Source organism: Oryzias latipes, chromosome 2 (genome assembly GCF_053564925.1).
Source record: "Oryzias latipes strain Hd-rR chromosome 2, Olatipes_Hd-rR_3.1".
Lineage (NCBI taxonomy): Eukaryota > Metazoa > Chordata > Actinopteri > Beloniformes > Adrianichthyidae > Oryzias > Oryzias latipes.
The window spans coordinates 24931195-24949378 of record NC_136238.1 but is presented as its reverse complement, the minus strand read 5'-3'; the positions used below and the strand labels follow the sequence as shown (position 1 = coordinate 24949378).

Here is an 18184-nt window from a genome sequence, read left to right as displayed (position 1 = left end):
ATGCATTTGACCAATCGGATGGACGCCTTCACATTGTTGACCAATCAGATGGAGCCCTGTTATGTTAGATGTTTGTAACCTATGTCAACGTGGGTCATTTGGAGTATAATTTTTAAACTGGGAATGGTTATTTGGTTATTTTGCTGTTTGTTTATATACCGCAAATTATATCGTTATCGCAATTTTAATCTCTGATATCGCATATCGCGAGTTTTCCTCATATTGTGCAGGTCTAACTGAGATCATTCAGCTAACTAGAAATACTTACTGCTTACAGTGTTGTAAAGAAAAACAAAATTAAGTAGTTTAACATTCTACTGCATTTGAGTCTGAGATTCAGGTATTTGGAGTTGCCTTTGATTCTTTGACATTCAGCTTAAAGCTTAGTGGATACAGTTTCATCTTCAATGCATTCATTAAATATCTTGCTGTCCATACTACTAATTATACCCACTACTCCATCCAACATATTCCTATCTATTCCTGCCATGTCTTCCACATCTCTGACATGCTTCAGTCTCTCTTCAGTGACGGTGTCGGATTTATAATCAAATGTAATAATAACCCACTGGCTTGTTCCTTCGTTGTTGCTGTTTAACATTGTTTTGTATTGAATTGTTACATTCAATAAAGTTTGAAAAAAAAAAAGTAGTGAGCGCGTGCCGCGTGGTGCTCGGCAGTGAAAGCCGAGCGCGCGCAGGCGGGAGAGAAGGAGAAGTGATCAAAGGTTTCCCATAGAAACCCTTGAAGTCTGAACACAGGACTAGCAGAAAAACTAAATTATGAAGACGAGGTAAATCTACACGTTTTCGCAAAATTTACTTTATTGAAAAAGGTGAAGAATATATAAACCGTTAAATATTTTAGTGGCCCGAGCGGACAAGTGAAAAGTAAAGTCTTGTGGTCCGCACTGCTCGAAAAACAGGACCGGGCCAGCGGACAAATGGCTATGTCGAGCCCTGTGGACCACTACCTTCACCCCGTTACAGAGACACAAAATTCTCTCGAATCCGTCAGCTCCATATCTGGTTAAAAAGTTACTGTCACTCCCTAAATATCCATTACGTTGACAATTTCACCACATTTTACAATAGACCAAACCTTTTCAAACCAGACGGCTTACACCCAAACCATAAAGGCTCCCATCTTCTGGGGATGAACATAGAAATCACCCTCCTCTCCTGCACTGCTCCTTCCAGCTGACGGTTCGATCAAACCACACACATTCCCTCCATATCCTTTATTCCAGTACACATCACGAGCAGAGATCACAAACGTTCACATTCAAAGTCAACCATTCCTTCTGTCAGATGTCTCCGTCCTATTCACATAGCACCAAATACAGAACCAAAATTAACTGCAAAATCACTGGTTTCACCTGCCACACTGAATATGGCTGTTTTTAACATCAGATCTCTTTCTAACAAGTCTTTTATAATTAATGATCTGATTGTTGACCATGATTTAAAATGCTTGCTTTTAACTGAAACCTGGCTTGGTACTGATGCTCCAGCTACTCTCACTGAGGCCTCTCCACCTAATTTTAATTTTTTATTTTCTGTAAGGGAAGGTAAAAGAGGTGGTGGAACAGCATCAATTGCTCAACAAGGTTTAAAAATGGAAACCATTATTTTAACTGATTATCCTTCATTTGAGCATCATTCCTTCCTGTTCAGCAATCCACCTATTTTAGCAGTGACTGTTTACAGACCACCAAGTCCTCCCTCTGGTTTTTTACAAGATTTTTCTGAACTTTTATCTGTCATTCTTCTGAGGCACAATAGGATTTTAATAACTGGAGATTTTAACATTCATATTGACAACACGAATGATCCTTTTGCCTCTGAATTTTTAAATCTTTTAAATAGTATGGATTTTACCCAGCATGTGGCACAGCCGCCTCACAACAGAGGACACACCCTGGACTTGGTCGTCACCTACGGCCTGTCTGCTGGTGTGTCCTCTGTTGTTGACTTGGCTGTGTCAGATCATTATTGTGTGTTTTTTAAGGTGACTGGTTTTATCCAGCAAGAGGCCTCGGTGAGAACTGTGATGAAGCGATATATAACTCCTGAAGTGGCAGAACATTTTATTGACATTTTAAAACAAACTCCTGCTCAGATTTTACCTTTGTCCTGCGATTCTCTGACTGATGATTTTAACGACAGACTTAAGTCTGCCATTGATTCAGCCGCTCCAATGAAAACAAAAATCTTGACACATAAACCGAAGATGCCTTGGAGAAACGGTGATATTTTAAATCTGAAGAGAATTTGTAGGAGAGCAGAGAGAAAATTTAGAAAAACTAATTTAACAGTCGATTATGACTTTTTTAAGGATCAGCTAAAAACCTACAACCACGCTGTTAAACAGGCAAGGACACTTTATTTTTCAAATCTCATCTCAAACAATGAACACAACCCCCGGTTTCTTTTTAAGACTATTGATTTTTTATTAAACAAAGATTTTAATAAATCTATCATGCCTCACTCACAAACTGCATGTGAGGACTTTGCTGACCACTTCAGGAGTAAAGTCAATGCTATTAGATCAAACCTTCAACCGGTACATGACAGTAATCCTAGCAGGTCAGTGGCATTGTCTTTACCTGAGGAAACACTGGAGAGTTTTGTCCTGGTTGATGCAGAGATGCTTGGTCGAGTTTTTTCCCAAGCAAACACTACAACCTGCCTTTTAGACCCTATTCCTACTTCTCTTTTTAAAGCATTTTATAAATTCTTTGAGTCAGAGATTTTAAACATAGCTAACTGCTCTCTTCAGACGGGGGTCTTCCCCTCTGCCTGTAAGACGGCGGTGGTGAGGCCCCTTCTGAAGAAGAGTAACTTGGACCCAAAGATCATGGACAATTACAGACCTGTATCCAACTTACCATTTTTAGGAAAAATTATTGAGAAACTTGTTTTTATTCAATTACATGATTTTTTAAGTGAACATAATGTTCTTGAAAAGTGTCAGTCTGGTTTTAGGACAAATCACAGTACTGAGACGGCCCTTTTAAAAATTTTAAATGATCTCAGACATAATTATGACTCGCAGAAACTTTCTGTTCTGGTGCTGCTGGATCTGAGTGCCGCCTTTGATACAGTGGATCACCAGATTTTAATTGACAGACTTAGGAGTCGGGTCGGCCTCTCAGGAACTGCTCTTAACTGGTTTCGCTCCTATCTCACAGATAGACACTTTTTTGTAAGTATGGATACTCGTTCCTCAGGAGTCCATGAAATAAGTTGTGGGGTTCCCCAGGGTTCAATCTTGGGTCCAATACTTTTTAACTTGTATATGTTGCCTCTTGGGGATGTCATCAGGAGACACGGCGTTGACTTTCACAGCTATGCTGATGATACACAGCTTTACATCGCCGTGTCTCCTGATGACCTTGAACCTGTCAACACTCTTTTAAACTGCATTTTAGATATAAAGCTGTGGATGGCAGAAAACTTCTTGCAGCTCAACCAGGACAAAACTGAAGTTTTAATCATTGGTCCTGAAGACAAGAGAGAGATGATTTTACCCAAACTTAGGAATTTTAAGTCTTCTCAGTGTGTGAGAAACCTGGGCGTTCTTTTTGACTCTGAGCTGAATTTTACTCCTCACATCAGAAACATTGTGAAAATAGGATTTTATCATCTCAAGAACATTGCCAGAGTCCGCCCGTTCCTCTCTCTTGCCAGCACAGAGGTGCTAATGCATGCTTTTATTTTTAGTCGTTTAGATTACTGTAATGCCCTGCTCTCTGGTTTACCCCAAAAGTCGATCTCAAATCTACAACTTCTACAGAACTCAGCGGCACGAGTTCTGACGAGGACCAGGGGGCAGGAACACATTACACCGGTTTTAAAATCGCTGCATTGGCTCCCTGTGCGTTTCAGGATTGATTTTAAAGTTCTTTTAATGGTTTACAAATGTTTTTATGGTCTTGGGCCCTCTTATTTAAATGATATTATTTTAAAATACGAACCCTCGCGGACCCTGAGGTCCTCTGGCACTGGCCTCTTAGTTGTCCCTAAGGTAAGGACCAAGACACATGGTGAGGCTTCGTTCTGCCATTACGGTCCTCGCCTGTGGAACAGCCTGCCGGAGAGCCTCAGGGCCGCAGAGACTGTAGAGGTTTTTAAGAAGAGGCTCAAGACCCACCTTTTTAGTCTGGCTTTTATATGACTTTGATCATTCCTTATGTCTTTTATTATTCATCTATTTATTAATTGAGGTATTTATTTACATATTTAATTATTTATTTTCTTGTAAGGACTATTATTATCTTTGTTTCTAATATGCAATTCTTTTTATTGTTATTTTACCAATGATTCTTAGGTTATGCACCGGTTGTGAGAAGACGATAAAAAACAAATTGAAGTGGTCTTGGCTGGAAAAAAAAAAAGATTTTTAAGGTAGTGTAGGTCAAATATTTTTTTGTGTAAAATAATCTCAAAACCACATTTTGAAATAATTTCAATTTTAGTTTTGAGTTTCAGTTTTTATTTTGAATACATTTCTCTATCTAATTTATTTGTATTTCCTAATTACCATGATTTAGTTCAGTATAGTTAACATTAATTATAAGTATTTGATGGTTTGGACCCGCACTCCCTTAAAAAATAATGTTTACAATGTTTTGTTTAGTTTGTATGTTTGTTTTGATATTTCCCAGATTACTTAGTATTGGTGTTAAAGAATTGATGTATTATGTTATAGAATTATAGTTTAAAGCAGATCCCATATTTTGATGTAATTATAGTTTGAGAAAACAGTGCAAGTGGATGTTGTACATCAGTCATTTCTAAAGCAGAAATAATGTATAAATAACTGAGGTATTTTCATAGAATATCATAGTTACTGGTGTTCTTTTTGCCATTTGGGGCTTTGATGTTACTATATTTTAGCAATTGTATGTTTTGCAGCTTTAAGGAAAAGCGTAGATTGTAGGATTGTGTTACTTTGAGCAATTTTCCAAATTCTTTTTTAGGACCAGCAAGTCCTTAATGGAGAGTCAAACTAGGGGTTTGAATGACAAATCATGATGCTCCAATTAGTCTTAGTTTCTTGATAAAGAAGTGAATAACTAGCTGCCAGAATGCACCAGAATGCATCTAAGACCACGTATTTTTCCAAAATTTCGCTCTGTGTCCGCCATATCGCTCAAAGAAAAGTTCAGGGATTTTTTCCTTGCCTGACTTTCATCACTGATAGTATGTGAGACATATCACAACATGAAGAATAAAAAAAGCGCACGTCAAAATGAAACATTCACTCATGAAACCTCATTCCAACCAGGCAGTTCAGAACGGGTTTATTGAGCAGCTGAAGCCAGCAGATCTTTACATACGTAGCCGTTAGTGTGGTTGACTGGCAGAGTGCACGATTTTGTAGATTATAAAGAGTCGACTGTTTTCTCAGAAAAGTAGACCAAAGAAAAGGGCTTATGGGAGACCAACAAGGACAACTTTAACATTAAACGCACACAATTTAAAAAGCTTCATTTTACAATTACACTCTGTGACAAAATATGCAGCTTAGAACAAAAAAATAGAATAGAATAGAATAGAGAATATTAGAGGAACTTGTAAGTGTGACCGGTGTAAATCATTTAGCATTGAATTTTAATTAAATATTGACACTTTTAATGACACTTTTGATTATTTATCTCCAATTTTAAGAAATTAATGACACATTTATTAAATAAATTAATGGCATCTATATTTATTGTTTCCATTAGTTTCTTCTGGTCCTCCAGACTCCTCAGACATTTTCTCCAATGATCAGAGTTTTTTGACGCTTGAACAAACCCCAAAGTCCTGGAAACGTATAAAAGGCTCCTTGTTGTGTTTGTGTCCCTGCAGTCCTCCCCCAACATTGGATGACTGAAGAGGAAGATCTCTGCAACCAGCAGAGGAACCTCAGAGTGGAACAGGAGGAACCAGAACCTCCACAGATTCAAGAGGAACAGGAGGAACCAGAACCTCCACAGATGAAAGAGGAAGAGGAGGAACCAGAACCTTCTCAGATTAAAGAGGAAGAGGAGAGCTTTAATGTAACTGATAGTCAGGATGAAGAAGGAAACCATCATGAAGAACCAACATCAACTACAGATGAAGAGACAGACCCACAGAACAGAGATCAGAGGAAGAGGAGGGACAGAAGTCATGTCCAAAGTGTGGACAGCTCTCACATGTCAGCAGGTCAGCGTGACTCTGATCTTCATCTCCACACCATCGGTATGTTCACTTCAACAACGGTTCTATCTTGAGCTTCAAGCTCTCCAAACATGCAGTCCATCAACGGCGTGTCCTGGAAGAGTCTCTTCTGTCTCTTCCAGTTGAAAAGACAGAAGACATTGTTGGTCAGTGCAGCCGACAACATTCTTCAAATCATATGATCTTAGTTAGTCCCTCCAGCAAACAGGAAACCTTAACAGATCAAAGAGAAAATTGTTAGCAGATAAAAAAGTACAATCTGTCTTGTCGTCTGTGGTTCTAAGTTTGTAGTTCAGTTCTTTTCAGCAGATTTCTCTGTCAAACCCAAAATCCATCTAAACCTCTTTGATGTCTCCATGTCTCCAATTCCAGACATTCAGACAGATTCTATTTCCAAAACTACATTTCAAGCTAAAACCCAAAGACAAGGTCCTGCTCATGGATCTGCAGACAGAAAAGATTCAAACCTGAACACATCAGTGAAAAACTGCTTAGTGTCAGAATTGTTCTCCATCTTTTCTGGACTGATTCTTCCTCCAGTGCAGCTTCATCTTCATCAAACTGCTCCTCATTGGTGGGTGGAAACACAACAGGGAGGTTTTTCTGTGTCCAGTTCAGCTCCATGAATGTTCAGGCTGTTTAATGTCAGTGATTTCAGTTTAGAAAAACTGCATCTCTGCTGAGATTTGCTTCACTTCCATGAGAACCTCAGCAGCATCAGGATCATTTTGTTGATGGTTTGTCTGTGGAATGACATTTCACAGTCATAGCTTCAGTGGAGATCAAGAGTCTGGATCCTTTAACACTAAAAGAACCATTTGATCTGTCGTCTGTTTGTATTTTTAGACTTGACTTTTCCCCCCTATGGGGTCATAAGGGGTCCATTCACTCTGTGTTGTTACTACCTATAGGCTATTGAGCTTCTTTATTATGAGTCATTTCTCTATTAAAATTTGATAAAATATAGGGTTGTACGATATGAGGAAAACTTGCGATATTGGTGATTAATATTGCGATAATGATATAATTTGCGCTATATAAATTATTAGTAAAATAACCAAAAACATCATTCCCATTTCATTGTTTTAAAATTATACTCCAAATGACCCTTGTCGGCATGGGAGGCAAACATCAAACATAAAAGGGCTTATATCTGATTGGTCAACAACGTAAAAGGGTCCATCCAGTTGGTTAAATGCAAAAATGGGTTCATTTGATTTGTTAAATATTTCAAGCTGCCATAAGATTGTTTTAGCATATTTAAGTTAACCATTTATAGCAATTTTCACAGTCTTTTGCGGTATGCATATTGCACAGTTTGATGTCGCGATAACGATAAATTTGCGGTATATTGTGCAGGCCTAATAAAATATATACAATAAAATAAATATTGACTTTCTCACAAAATATTGATTGTAGCATAAATATGCTGACGAGTCTTCATTACCATATTAATGTAGAAATGCTTTTCTTTTTTTTTAGAGATTGATTTTTACAGAATGGTCTTTCCTCAGATATTGCACTTTGTTGACAACAGTCTCTTTGCAGCCGTCTCGCTGCCGTTTCTCCATTTACACCTCAAGAGATCACTTCTCATTAAAAGTCAGGAAAAAAAACATATTTTTTTCTTTTGAAACGTATTTGTAGTTCACTCAGTTGTAGTGTGCTGCATGATATCTTTGAAGTGGTTTTTGACCATAGTTTTTTTAGATCAGTGGATTTCCCATTTTCGCCAACCATCTTGGGTTTTGCATGGATGGACGTTTTATCCCCCCCTCACAAGGAGGATTGCAATGAACCCCATTAGTTCAGGGAGGGCCATGAACCAGCTGTCATCTTCTGTCTGACGTTCATGCTGAACAGTACAGTCAGTGGCGGTTCTACCCTGAATTACTCCCCGGGCGAGACCCTCCCCAGCCCCCCCCCCCCCCCCCCCCCCCCCCCCCCATAGTCACAACAGAACTTTGTTTGTCTTTGTCAACTGACATGTTATATTGTCATTGAAATTAAGAAGTGGATACAAAAGATGTCAGAATTCTGAACAGCATTATAATAGTTATCAGAACACAAAAAATAAAAGACCATAAGCATGGCAAAAATACAGTTAGCTAAGAAATATTAAATCAATATTAAATAAATAATATAAAATAAATATTTTAAAAACATTTATGAATTGGAAATTTAAATTGTCATGTTCTATATCGATCTCTACTTCAGAGAAGAAAAATTAGCTCATGTTTTCCGTCTTCAATCCTTTGATTGGAAAATTTTCAGTTATGACCTGTTGAATTATGTTTTGTCCCCATAGATTTGCAGTAAATGGTAAATATTCATTTTTAAAACTACCTACAGATTTATGGAAATTCTATTGGCTAAAAATATAATCCCACATTTGTAAAACAAATAAAAAATAAACTTCATATGCAGGCTCAAAATTAACCCCTAAATCCCCAGTTAAATGTCAAAAAAACATTGGGAAAACGTTTAGGCTGCCACAAACGATTATTAAATTTAAGACCAATCTCAAATTATTTGCCCCATTAGCATCTTATGGCAGCAGCAGCATGCTGTGTAACCATCACAGCTTTTTTAACATTATGAACTAGTATACAACAGCAAAACCCAACAAAACCTTTGTGTTACAGCAGAGCAGACAGACACATGAATCATAACTAATGTTACAAGTTAAGGCAGAACAAATTTTTAAGAATAAAATCTAAAAAAAAAAAAAATGACGCTATTTGCAACATTTGGGCCTACTTCAGTGTTGGTCATCGACCAAAATAAAGTTTTCATCGGCAACGTTGTTGTAGGGCAGGTAGCATTAGAATTTAGAAAAGACATGCATCAAGCTGTGAGGACTTACCCTTTTCTTTATCTCTTTTCTCCTCTTCTTCTTTTCTTTTCTTTCTAAATTGGGCACCAGATGGCTTTGACCTTTTTTTCTCCATATTTTAGATGTTTTTGGCGTTTGTTTGGCATAAATGTCCTCACGTCACGAAGAAGACATCAAGTCCGTCGACTGAACCAACTGTCACCTTAGTGACAGCATTGTTTTGTGTTGCCATTTTTTCATCTGGGCATTTCACACAAAATTAACCCAAAAAAAGCAGAATATATTTTCTATACCTTTATTAAAGTGTAGGTTATAGAATGTCACCTTATGACTGACTTATAAAAAGGTTTTATGAAGTAGATTCAAACCCCCGCCCTTGTCCCCACCTAGCCACTTAATTTGGAAGCGTCCCACAATTGAACTGATTCCCCGCAGCCCCCCCCCCCCCCCCCCCCCCTTTCTTCACACATTTCCAGCAGGAGCGCGTGCAGCTATAGCCAGGGGCGCTGATTCGCTACATGACGGCGCAGTCGCAGTTTTTACTTTTATTTTTTTCATCAAGCCCGCGACCGTCGCCTCCCCTGAAAGATGAGCCCGCCAGGTTTTGCGCATGCGCAAACGCGGTGGTGCTCCGTGCTCCCCCCGCGCCCCCTCCCTTCTTCTTCACACACATTTGTGTCTACTTCTCAAAGACAGGAGAGCGCACAGCTGCGGGGCGAGGGCGGCGGCGCGGCCAGGTTCAGGCTGTTACAAACTCACAAACTGTGACATAAGTAAACCAATAGTGGTGCATATAATATTTTACAAGGGCTGAGCCGCCGGTGCCGCCCCCCTTCAGTTTTCCGCCCCAGGCCACCGCCCGGACGGCCCGTGCCTAGAACCGCTACTGAGTACAGTCCCGAATAGTCTGAAGCATGTTCAGAGTGAGGAAACACAGAAAACTCTGTAAGCGAGTCGACACCGTACTTCTGACCAAAGCAGTAGGCTCTTCCTCAGCAGTGTAACATTCAATTGTGCTGTGATGGAGAGGCCTCCCAACCTTTTCTGAATGCCACATCGTGCCATCTTTTGCTATTTCTGTTGGCACAGTGTGTCTCCTCTCTGTCGTCCTCTCTTTTCTGATGGCAATGAAATCTCCTCATCTGTGATCTGATTTCTGAGATCTGAGCAATGAAAACCTTCAGCAATGTAAAGATATATGTTGTTTCACTTGTTTTTTTTTTGTTTGTTTTTTGTTGAATTCTAGTTGAAACTATAAATTCCAAAACATGTCAAATTGGCCTCCTTTGCCTCCCCAGTCCAAGAAACATGTGGTTAAATTAAATGACTAAATTTCTCTTAGGTGTGTATGTAAGTGTGCCTGGTTATTTATCTATGTGGCGCTGCAATGGACTGGTGACCCATCCAGGGTGTACCCCTCCCCAGTTGCTTGTGACTAGCTGGGATGTGCTCCAGCAGACCCCTGTGATCCTGACCAGGATGAGCAGGCACAGAAAATAAATGGATAGACAACTGCTAGAATCAGCAAATGAGAACAAGATGTTCATGAAATCTTATCAAAAGAAAGATCAGTCTGAGTCCAGCTGAAGGACTATCTCTTCTCCCTCAGAGTCAAATGGGTTGACTTGCTCCAGGATAATTTTCAATGTCTGCTCAGGGTAGTAAAAATAAAGCATCTTGGTTTTTCAGTTGACAAACTGTGAGTCAAAGTTTGTCAGAGCTTGGAGGCTCTTTGAAGCAGAAAAACCTCCCCCACCCTGATCTGAGTAAAGAATATGGTTAGCTAGGACATGTCTTCATCCAGATGATCAGGTAGTTGGTGCTGCATTTACAACTGAAAGGTGGCTAATTGAAGGCTGTTGAATTAGTCATTTTGAGCCACCCAGCCATTTGGCTGTGCTCTGGACGCTGCAGGGGGAGTGACAAATCCTGGGCGTTCTAGTGTTAAATGTCCATAATAAGAGGCAGTTGATATTAGATGTATAGAAGAAATAAAGATGTAAGTACTGACATCTGAGTAGGTTTCGTTGCTGTTGAATATTGGTATCGAAGGAAAACCAAAAATTGGGGAGGACAACCCAGTTTACTTGCCTTTTCCTTATTTCTAACACTGCTATATAACTGGGCCAGAAGTTATTGACTGAAACGGCTCTCCTTATAGGGAGCAGGTCTAGAGGACAGTTTTATACTGTTTTGCTAAAGAAAACAAGATTATTTTAAAACATTAAAAGTTTTTCATTGTGCATATTCTGAATGATTCTATTTAAAATTGTATTGATACTTAACAATACATATAGTCACCATAACATATAAAAGGGTCTCTACTTGTGTTTTTGCAGCCTTCCCCCAGTGTTTGATGACTGAAGAGGAAGATCTCTGCATCCAGCAGAGGAACTTCAGAGTGGAACTGGATGAAGCAGAGCCTCTACAGATTAAAGAGGAGCAGGAGGAACCAGAAGCTCCACAGATGAAAGAGGAACCAGGGGAACTCTGCATCAGTCAGGATGAAGATCAGCTTGATCTGAAGCAGGAGACTGATACCTTGATGGAGATTCCTACTTATGAGGAAGATGAGTACAATGAAGCAGATCTAATCAATCAGCGGAGCTTTAATGTAACTGATAGTCAGGATGAAGAAGGAAACCAACATGAAGAATCAACATCAACTACAGATGAAGAGACAGAATCAACATCAACTACAGATGAAGACAGGGAATCAACATCAACTACAGATGAAGAGACAGAATCAACATCAACTACAGATGAAGAGACAGGCCCACAGAACAAAGATCAGAGGAAGAAAAGAGACAGAAGTCATGTCCAAAGTGTGGACAGCTCTCACTTGTCAGCAGGTCAGTGTGATTCTGATGATAGAAAAAATCCCAAGAAGGCAAATCTTGGTAAAAAATACAAAAAATCTCAAAAAGAAGAGAAACTTTCATCTATCAGGTCTGGTAAAAACTTAAGAATAATTACTAACCCGTCTGACTACATGGAAACTGGGCCTGATAAAAGATGTGTAAAGATCTGTAAAGAATGTGATAAAAGATTTAGTAACATATCTCTGTTCAGAATTCACGCAAGAATCCATGCAGAAGATAAGAGATTTTCTTGTAAAGACTGTGAGAAAAGATTTAGTCACAGATCTGGTATCAAAACACACATGAGAATTCACACAGGAGAAAAGCCTTTTTCTTGTGAAGAATGTAAAAAAAGTTTTTGTGTTGTATCTACTCTCAAACAACACATGAGAATTCACACAGGAGAAAGGCCTTTTTCTTGTAAAGAATGTAAAAAAAGTTTTAGTCGTGTATCTAATCTCAAAACACACATGAGAACTCACACAGGAGAAAAGCCTTTTTCTTGTAAAGAATGTAACAAAAGGTTTAGTGATGTATCTACTTTGAAAACACACATGATAACTCACACAGGAGAAAGGCCTTTTTCTTGTAAACAATGTAAAAAAAGTTTTAGTCGTGTATGTAATCTCAAATTACACATGAGAACTCACACAGGAGAAAAGCCTTTTTCTTGTAAAGAATGTAAAAAAAGTTTTAGTCGTGTATCTAATCTCAAAACACACATGAGAACTCACACAGGAGAAAAGCCTTTTTCTTGTAAAGAATGTAACAAAAGTTTTAGTGATGTATCTACTTTGAAAACACACATGAGAACTCACACAGGAGAAAAGCCTTTTTCTTGTAAACAATGTAAAAAAAGTTTTAGTCGTGTATGTAATCTCAAAATACACATGAGAACTCACACAGGAGAAAAGCCTTTTTCTTGTAAAGAATGTAAAAAGAGTTTTAGTCATGTATCTGGTGTCAACACACACATGAGAACTTTTTCTTAATAATGTAAGGATTTAGTGTAAACTCTAAATTCTAAACTTTTCTGATAAGAGGTCGACCTCTCAACCTCTGTTCCACAGTCAAAGACTTTATTTTACAGGAGGGAAAAGTTCTGTATCTCAGAAAAATTAAATATGTTAAACTAAGTTTTTAATGCTCAAAACTTCTGGGGGGAAACCCCAATGTTCTAATGAACTCCATAGCAACCTGAGCTTTCATTTCATGTACACAGAGCCACAGGCTGATGGCCTCCATACCATATTGATGCAGTAACTAAATTAGAGGGAGGCACAAGGGAGTTTTGAATGTGTAGAAATGAAGGTTTCACAAAAAAACTGGTTCTTTTAATATATGATTCGCTACAGGAGGTCCTTTGTCCCAACAGCAGTTAGACTATAAAATGACACAGTTTAGGACTGTTGAAACTGCTGCTTGTTTTACTTATTTAGTTATGACGTGTACTTTTACTTCAACTTTTATTACTATTTTAATTTTTACTGACTATTTGTCTCTCTAACTGCTATATTTCTTGTTTGGCTGCTGTAACAATTGAATTTCCCTCATGGGTTCAATAAAGTCTTGTCTTGTCTTATCCTGACCTTCTTGGACAGCTTTTTTAGGTTTTCTTGTTCTCTAAGCCACAATTATCAAAAGCAAAAAAGCAAAGGATCAATACATTTCAATCTCAGGGCTCCAGGACTAACTTTTTTCACTAGGAGCACTGTGGCCCCCAACTGAAAATTTTAGGGGCACAACCAGGAAATTTAGGGGCGCATACCGTAAATCAACATGCTAACCAAATCTACTTATTTCCATTGTATTTCTAATAAATACTTTAATAATAGATGCAGAAATTACAATGTGCCGTTTCAAATTCAGTGTCACATTCTATTCTGCACTTTTGAAAATGCAACAAGAAGGTAAACTGACAGCACCATCACTGTCATGACAGTACAAATAGTAAACGAAACGGATGGAAATTCATCTTGGTGGCACCAAATAAGTGCAGCCAAGACGCACAATAAGCGTGTTTGAGATCACCCAGGTGGATTCAACGCAGATCACCTGGTTTAAGACATATATTTTTGTTTTTGCTCATACATCACCTGTCAATCGTCACAAAAATATCACGAGAAAGGGGTGGGAGCAAGACCCCAACCTGAGCGAACATAGCTGGAAATTTTGTACTGAACTGACTGAAAGCTGCCTTACAAACTACAAAACAATGCATTATGGGACATGTGTCCTGATGATTTTTGTTGTTGAGTGATCAATTAAAATAATTTAAAATACCTATTGATTAAAAAAAGGCTGCATACATTACAAAACATTCAAATAAAAAAAATATATATAATAACAGATCATACTAAGGGGGTAGAGGCATAGTAAAGGACAACTCCAACTTCCTGTTCTCCTTCAGCTTCGCTGCAGATTCGTCTTCACCCCCCGCCGCCTGGTCTCGCTAACGATTCAGGCGAGGCGCTGGTTCATCTCAAACACGTCTATCGTTGCATTTTCCCCACGTGCTTTAAGTGAGTCTAAGACTAAATCGCACATGTTTAATGTTAAAGCCCCGTTAGCTGTCACACATGTAGGTGGGGGACATTTATTCTCCTCAGCTGACCCGACTCCCGCGGGAGCGGTGTGCTGCAGTAACCAATGAGTTATATCACTAGAGGAGACACGCCCGCCTTAGAAGACTGGCCGACGGTGGCTGAGCGCGACGCCATCTTGGTGAGTTCGACAACGCCCACATGACAATGATTTCTATTGATTTTTAGTGGTGTCTAAGTAGCTTTTATATACTAAATATAATTTTACATTCATATATATTTATACATCTATGTAAATATATTATATTTATATATATAATATATATATATATATATATATATATATATATATATATATATATATATATATATATATATATATATATATATATAGATACATCATTTGTTGTTATTAAAGAAGAGAAACAGTCAGCCTTAAAAGCTCAAACGTTAATGAAAATGCATTGTTGCAGGAATTCTTACAAAATAAAATTATTACAAAGAATTTTTAAATTTTAGACCTCTTTGACATGTAATTTAAATTATTTAGAAAAACCCAACAATAAGCTAATAATAATAATAAATCAATAGTAAGTCAATACAAACAATAAATAATAACAATAAATAAATAATAAGTCAGTAAATAATAAAAAATAAGCCTATACAGTGATCCCTCGCTATATCACGGTTTACTTTTCATGGTTTCGCTACTTCACGGATTTGCATCGTGCATTGTGTTCTGCATTCTGGTTGGCTAAAAAATCACTCCGCTTCTTCTCTACCTGTGCATCAATAACGTTGCAGTTTAATATGTACAGGTACGTAAAACAGCTTGCCAAATTTACATTACGTTTGTGCAAATTCTCTTGCAATTTCGAGTTTCTCTAAAACCCATAGAAAAAAGAGCGACAACAACTGCCAATCACCATGTTCTTCTCCCGATCAAACACAGCTGCACCGCGGGCTTCAGAAGAAGAAAACACTGCAGAGTGGAGTCAGGATGCAGCGGCTCAGTCTGAAGAGCAGTGAAATACACTTGAGTCACTATTTGTTCGACTGTACTTTGTATTTTTTTTATAATCATTTTAAATTTTCTCCCGTTTGATCCAATACTCGGGTTGCGGTGGGCGGGGCTAATCTCCACGATTTGAAGCCTTCTGTTCACATTGATGATTAAAATAATTATTTGACAGTACAGTACAGAAGTTATTTGTTGAAAAAACTTTTCTAAAGTACTTTTATTTGTGAAACAAATGCTTGAGCCTGTAAAATGTTTTTTTCTTTCTTTTCAATGTATAATACGGTTTTAATTGTATAATAATTGTTAAAAAAATAGAGGTTTCTACTTCACGGATTTGGCCTATCTCTGGTTCTTTTTGGAACGTAACCCCCGCGAAAAACAAGGGTTTACTGTATAATAATAATAATAAAATAAATATTCAAAAGTCCAAAAGTGAACAATAGGTTTACCCTAAAAAAAACAAAGAAAAGCAATAGATTTATACTGATTCATGTGAGTGATCAGTTTGTGTAACACAGATGTGTTATCTAAATGTGTTTCCACAAAATGTTTCTAACATAGTCAGACTGTATTCTAGTTGGTACCACAGTGATCCATCTGGGTTAGCTCTTTTGATAGCTAAGATCCACTTTTTCCTTAAGTCTGAATCCATGCATGGAAACCTGCAAGAAAAGTTCAGTCACTGAGTCAGAAATGATTATTTCATTGATCATTGACGTGCCCCTTCCACGTTTAATGTATAAAAATATACGGAGGGTGGGGAGGCAAATTTACCGGTAGCACATGTGCAACTGGATGTAAAATTCAGTCGCATACTCTCAAATTTTGGTCGCAAAATGGCACCATTTGGTCGCAGTCTGGAGCCCTGAATCTATGTGTAATGAAACTAGACAAGGAGTTTCACTTTTTTTCACTGTCAGGAGCAAAGACTAGGACCTCAGTTTTTGCTTCATGCAATTATTATTCATTCAACTCTTGACTGAATCCAGACACCTGCGTAAAAAATGTATTGTGCTCAAGTCCATTAGCAGTAGCACAGAGCATTTTCCTGCATCACTCTGCATCAGGATGACATTAGTGACTCTGAGAAGGGCTGTTTCAGTGGAGAGAGCTCTGCCAAAACCTGACTGAAACTGCTCAAAAATGCAATGACTGTTGAGAGCAGTTATAAGCTGGGTAACAACGACCTTGTGAGAAAACTGATTTTCTAAACAGGACTGTAAAATAATAAAAGGTTAGGTTCGTACCCTTCAGTTTCCTGCACACAGAAACGAATGAAAAATGACTCAGAGACAGTTACTTATCTTTTGTGGATGTTTTACTTCGTACAAACTGAAGGGGGCAGACAGATGAACATGGTGCATCCAAAGTCTGAACAACGGAGGCAGGGAGATTGGCTTGGTATAAGAACCCTGCATTTGCATATTCAGAAGATCATACACTGGACATTGGTGGGAAAATCACACCCACATGTTGTCACTGGAGAGGCGCTCCAAGGTCAAGATGTTTCCAGTCTCAGATCTCTTTGAAGCTCTCACGGACATTTACCAGAGCACAAACACCAGCACACACTAAAAGGGAAAAGGGAGGATGAAGGAATGTTATGGGAAAATAGTTTTATGTTGTGCTGTCTTCAAATGTAATATAATTTTGAGATGATAACCATGATGACCAGTAGTGTAATAAAAGTTAAAGGCAGTTTCTAACTATTCTTAACAAACCTTTCTGAAATTTTGGCCATGAATGGGGGATTAGAAATAGGGTTGTAACTGTTCAAGAGGGAGGAGTCAAGCTTTTAGAAATGAGATTAGTGAAGTAAGCAGCCCTCACATCTCTAACAGCATTGTTAAAAGAAACTAAAAGATCCTTCAGGTTAAGTAGATGAACATGTAAATGAGTTCTTTTCCATAACCGTTTGATTTTCTTCAAGATCGTTTCAGACATTCAGTCATTTATCCAAGGGGAAACCTTAGTGACGGGGGCCAGTTTAGTTTTAATGGGACAGACTCCATCTAAAATAGAAAGACAGTAACTATTAAAAGTGTGCATTAACATCTGTGCACAGAGAGAGGACCAGATTAAAAGCGTTTGAAAAGGTCTCAGCCAAGGAGGAGTTAAGCATGTGAGAGCTAACTTCTCTATGTGCAGGAAAGAGTGACGGTCAGAACTAAAAATGTCCTCAGAAAAAATAGAGTCAAAATGCACACCTAATGAAAAACAAGGTTGAGTGTTCCACCTTTAACATGTGTGGACCCAGACACATGCTGAATAGAATTAAGAGTCCATGAGACTCTGAAACCTCTGGCAAAGAGGTCAGAGTCATCATTAATGTCTATGTTAAAATCACCAACCATGATCAGGTTAGACAGCTTCATAGTGGAGGATAAAAAGTCACACCATGCATAACAATATAATAATAGTTCATAAAATAGTTCATATCAGGCAGATTTGTTAAACAGCCGTACCGAATCGAAATGTATGGAACCGAGCCCTATGAGACTTTGAATTTAACCGAATAGAGATTTTAGCGTATCGTTACACCCCTAGACATAAATGTGATGGAGAAATCAATAGAATCTGCAGTTTTGATCAATTTCTACTGAAAAAGAATGCATAAATATGACAGACAGCTTTCAGGTTCAGATGCAGTTCTGAAAAACAGCAGAAACATGATCTGATGGAGGCTCTCATTTATCCTCATTATTCTTCCA

The 18184-nt window shown here is 38.2% G+C and overlaps 3 protein-coding genes across 11 annotated transcripts in view; 2 read left to right on the top strand and 1 right to left on the bottom strand.

Moving 5' to 3' along the window:
• LOC144987152 (uncharacterized) overlaps positions 1 to 13482 on the top strand; it is a 53914-nt gene extending 40432 nt beyond the window's left edge. The window contains exons 2-3 of one of the 2 annotated variants that reach the window (XM_078936223.1): positions 5859 to 6197; positions 11388 to 13482. In XM_078936223.1, the coding sequence (XP_078792349.1) occupies positions 5859 to 6197; positions 11388 to 12901 (1853 nt within the window). In that variant the 3' untranslated portion in view covers positions 12902 to 13482. Of the gene's footprint in view, positions 1 to 5858; positions 6234 to 11387 lie in introns of both variants that reach the window. The other variant, XM_078936220.1, reaches the window with a different exon arrangement.
• Positions 1 to 18184, bottom strand: part of LOC144986719 (NLR family CARD domain-containing protein 3-like) — a 674722-nt gene that overhangs the window by 261358 nt on the left and 395180 nt on the right. The window lies entirely within an intron of this gene.
• LOC144986673 (NLR family CARD domain-containing protein 3-like) overlaps positions 1 to 18184 on the top strand; it is a 497154-nt gene that overhangs the window by 414394 nt on the left and 64576 nt on the right. The window lies entirely within an intron of this gene.